At 48.2% G+C, this 4226-nt stretch overlaps 1 protein-coding gene across 1 annotated transcript; it reads left to right on the top strand.

The window, feature by feature from the left end:
* Positions 1-303: 303 nt before the first annotated feature.
* On the top strand, positions 304-1344 carry waif2 (Wnt-activated inhibitory factor 2). The gene has a single exon (XM_056594948.1). It carries the CDS (start codon positions 304-306, stop codon positions 1342-1344), a length of 1041 nt encoding a protein of 346 aa, XP_056450923.1.
* Positions 1345-4226: the final 2882 nt, after the last annotated feature.

Consider the following 4226-nt stretch of genomic DNA (forward strand, 5'->3'; position numbering starts at 1 on the left):
CTGTCTGTCTGTCGGCAATCTGTCAGTCAGTCAGTCAGTCAGTCAGTCAGTCAGTCAGTCAGTCAGTCAGTCAGTCAGTCAGTCAGTCAGTCAGTCAGTCAACGGATAAAACATATACAGCAGCGGGGGTCCGCGAAACATAGATGATCCTCTCGGCCCAATCGCAGCCTCCGGTCTGCGCTGACGTCCCCCGTGCGGCGCGGAGGTCAGCTCGTAAGGGGAGGGGACTGACGGGTCTCCAGCTGATGGGATGGTCAGGACGGGACGGTGGGTCATAGCAGCGTGCTGTGAGGTGTTGGGAGGATGCATGGGGGGGCGTGGATGCTGTATTCCGTGTTTCTGGACCAGCGGCTCGTCTGTTTCGCGGTGCTCCTGTTCTTTATTCCCGTCGGAGGGGACTACTGCCCCCCGTTCTGCCTCTGCGCCAGAGAGTCTGGGACCGTCACCTGTCGCGGGGGAGAGCACCCCGGGGTGCCGGGGGCCATCCCGGATTGGGCTTCCACTTTAATCCTCCGGGGGAACAACTTGACAACTTTACCGCGTTGGGCGTTCTGCCCCAGCGGCGCGCGGCGGCCGCTCGTGACGCTGTCGCTGTCGCACAACGGGATCCGCGTGATCGAGCCGCACGCCTTTCAGGGACTCACTTCTCTGCTTGTGTTGGATTTGAGTCACAACCGGCTGGTATCCATCTCACCGGGAGTGTTCTCAGGTTTACTTGAACTCCGCTCGCTGAACTTCAACCAGTCCCTCGCGCCGCTCGCCGCCGTGCAGCTCGTGAACGCCCTCAGTCTCGGAGAACATCTGCGCAGCCTCCACAGACTGGACCTGGCGGGAAACCACCTGACGTCCGTCCCGCTGGGAATCCACATGTCCAACCTGCACACGTTAGTGCTGACGAACAACTCGATCCAGACCGTCGGCCGGGACCACGTGGCTACGCTCTACCAGCGACCACGCATGCGCATCTACCTGTCCCTGAACCCTTTCTGGTGCGGCTGCGAGCTTGAGGCGTTCTACTCCTGGCTGAGGAACTCCTCCCAGGTCCCCGACGTGGGGGCCCTGGTCTGCAGCGGGCCTGGGGCCCGGCAGGGGGTCCGGCTGGAGCACCTCCAGGAGGAGGAGCTGGGCTGTGCGGACCAGGACCTGGAGGCGGTCTCGTATGTGTTCCTCGGTCTGGTGTTGGCCTTGATCGGGGTGGTGTTTCTGATGGTGCTCTACCTCAACCGAGGGGGCATCAAACGCTGGCTGAACAACATCAGAGAGGCGTGCCGCGACCAGATGGAGGTTTACCACTACCGCTACGAGCAGGACTCCGACCCCAGGCTGGCCAATGTAGCCGTGTAGGGTCTCTCTCTCTCGCTCTCTCTCTCGCTCTTTCTCTATCATTCAACAATGCAACGTGTATATTTTGAACATAATACTACTATAAACAATGTCATAACTTATAACAGGTTGTGTGTTTTAACATCGACTTGTGGACATATGTCATACGAGTCGCCCCCCCTCCCGAACTCATTAGCATAGTGAGACGCATAAAACCCAACCGACCACATGTCTTCATCTCACGCTCGCTCACTGTGTTGTCACTATTTTACTATTTGAAGTCAAATGTGGATTCAACCAACAGGGAATTCAAGAGAAATAGTCCTAATTTAGACATGCATGTGAATGTTCTAGAGGCTGGAAAAATATGAATAGGCCTACTACAATTATAATAAAAAAGGTGCAACTGAAAGAATGAGTGTTTTTTCCTCTTACGTATTTTCCCTTTCCACAAAGTCAAGCAAATGTTCAATACACTCAACAGATACACAATCAAAGTAATGTGTGATATGTAACGGTGTGTTATTTGTGATACGTAACGTTATGTGTGATATGTTGGGTTAGTGTAATTTGTGATATGTTACGCTATGTATTATGTGTGATATTTTACGTTATGCGCTATCTGTGTTATGTTAGGTTATTATGGGTTATGTGTTATGTTATGTGTAATGTGTGATATGTTACGTTATGCGTTAGCTAAGGAGGTAGAGCGGGTTGTCTAGTAACCGGAAGGTTGCTAGTTCGATCCCCGGCTCCTCCTAGCTCAGTTTTGAGGTGTCCCTGACCTAGACGCAGTGGCGTGAATATCGATGGTGCAACCGGATCACTGCACCGGGGCCCAGACGCCGTCAGGGACCTAGGCGATCGCCTAGTGCGGCAAATGTGTCGGGGGCGCCCTCTAGTGGCACCCTTAATTAATTAATTAATTAAATGATACGCAACAAGCAAAATGAAACCACACATGTTCTCAAATTGAACGGACAGGGGAGGGGTTGGGGGATTCATTGTTAGGGCGCACTGAAACCCTCACTGTAGTAAGCAGGACAACGTGACAAGCCACCCCCCACCCCCCCCCTGCTCGGAAGTCCACAAAAAAAATATTTGCACAGGGGCATATGACCATGATGTTACGCCACAGCCAAGACGCTTTCGCCATTGGTGTGTGAATGTATGGTTTTTAGTCGTTTGGATAAAAGCATCAGCAAAATCCTCTAAATATAAATGTAAATTTTATGTGGTTTAGGTCTGTTTTTCAGAACACCTTGACAAACTCCATCAAGTATGTGACCCCGGATCTTTTACTACTAATCTTAGAAGTCCTCCATCTTCTCATTCTTCCCTGTTAGCTCTGGACCCCAGGGGTAAGGGAGGGGGGAGGGGGGATTTTAGCGCCACGGCATCACTAATCCCATCAGAGCTGTGACTAATAATACAGGGTGAATGCTGGTTGATGGACTGAAATGAAACCACTGCTACGCTTGTTGACTGATTGCATGGCCCGTAGCAAACAACCTCTGGATGAGACATATCTCTGTTCTATTTCCTCTTTATCAGACACATATCTATTCTATATCCTTTTTATTAGACACATCTCTGTTCTGTATCCTCTTTATTAGACATATCTCAGTTCTATATCCCCTTAATGAGACACATATCTGTTATACATCCTCTTTATTAGACACTTCTCTGTTCTATATCCTCTTTATTAGACACATATCTGTTCTATATCCTCTTTATTATACCATTCTCTGTTCTATATATTCCCTTAATGAGGCACACATCTGTTCTATATCCTCTTTATTAGACACATGTCTGTTCTATATCCTCTTTATTAGACCCTTCTCTGTTCTATATATTCCCTTAATGAGGCATACATCGGTTCTATATCCTCTTTATTAGACACATATCTGTTCAATATCCTCTTTATTAGACACATATCTGTTCTATATCCTCTTTTTAAGACACATATCTGTTCTATATCCTCTTATTAGACACATTTGTTCTATATCCTTTTTTCCTGTCCTTGGGGACTTAGCTGAGCTATTTGTGTCATGCTGTATCAGGGGATTCAATAGCAGAAAGAAGACATCTGAGACATTCGGGAAAAATAAGTGGATGGTACTTGAACTTCCCCACTGGATCGTCAAACCATGAGCCGGAAGAGACATCCCCTGTGGCGAACAAGGTCTCCTGTGTACCTAAAGCCTTCAATGAAAAAGATCAACCTACCTCTTCACATGTCTTCCAGTATGGCAGATACATTAATGATGTATCCTTGGGATAAGTGTACTGTATGAATGTTACTTAAATCCTAAAACCCGTCCAGGTCTTCACACATCAAACCTCATCAAATAGTATCTCTCTGATCATGTGGACGTATTTGTGATATCACAAATGATCTGCTCCATGGATCCAGCAGGAAGAGTCCACAGCTAGCAGCATGATGCATGACTTTGGCTTGGACAAAGTGTCACGCTGTCACTTTGTATAGCAGGCTTGACACTGTCATGTTGTGTAAGCAAACTGTGTGAGGGGCGTCATCGCTAAGACAGAAGCTCGCAACGCAATGTGTGTGGTTCATTCATTTTGACAGATCACGTTTTTGCCACAACCTTGTGCATCAATCTATGTAGAAACATTGAACAATCCTTAATGCATGCATCTCTTTTCCAACCACATCAAACTAAATATACTAAATACAAGCTTTGTCAAAGCAATGTCCACTGCTAGCTTACCTGTGAGGAGAGAATGTTTAACAAGCCTCGGGAACGAACAGAGGAGATCATTCCTCAAAGGTGTGAGTGTGTGTGTGCGTGTGCGTGTGCGCGTGTGTGTGTGTGTGTGTGTGTGTGTGTGTGTGTGTGTGTGTGTGTGTGTGTGTGTGTGTGTGTGTGTGTGTGTGT

This window comes from Gadus chalcogrammus, chromosome 7 (assembly GCF_026213295.1).
Source record: "Gadus chalcogrammus isolate NIFS_2021 chromosome 7, NIFS_Gcha_1.0, whole genome shotgun sequence".
Lineage (NCBI taxonomy): Eukaryota > Metazoa > Chordata > Actinopteri > Gadiformes > Gadidae > Gadus > Gadus chalcogrammus.

Coding starts and splice junctions, on each gene's coding strand:
- waif2 (XM_056594948.1), top strand. CDS start 304: ATGCATGGGGGGGCGTGGATGCTGTATTCCGTGTTTCTGGACCAGCGG.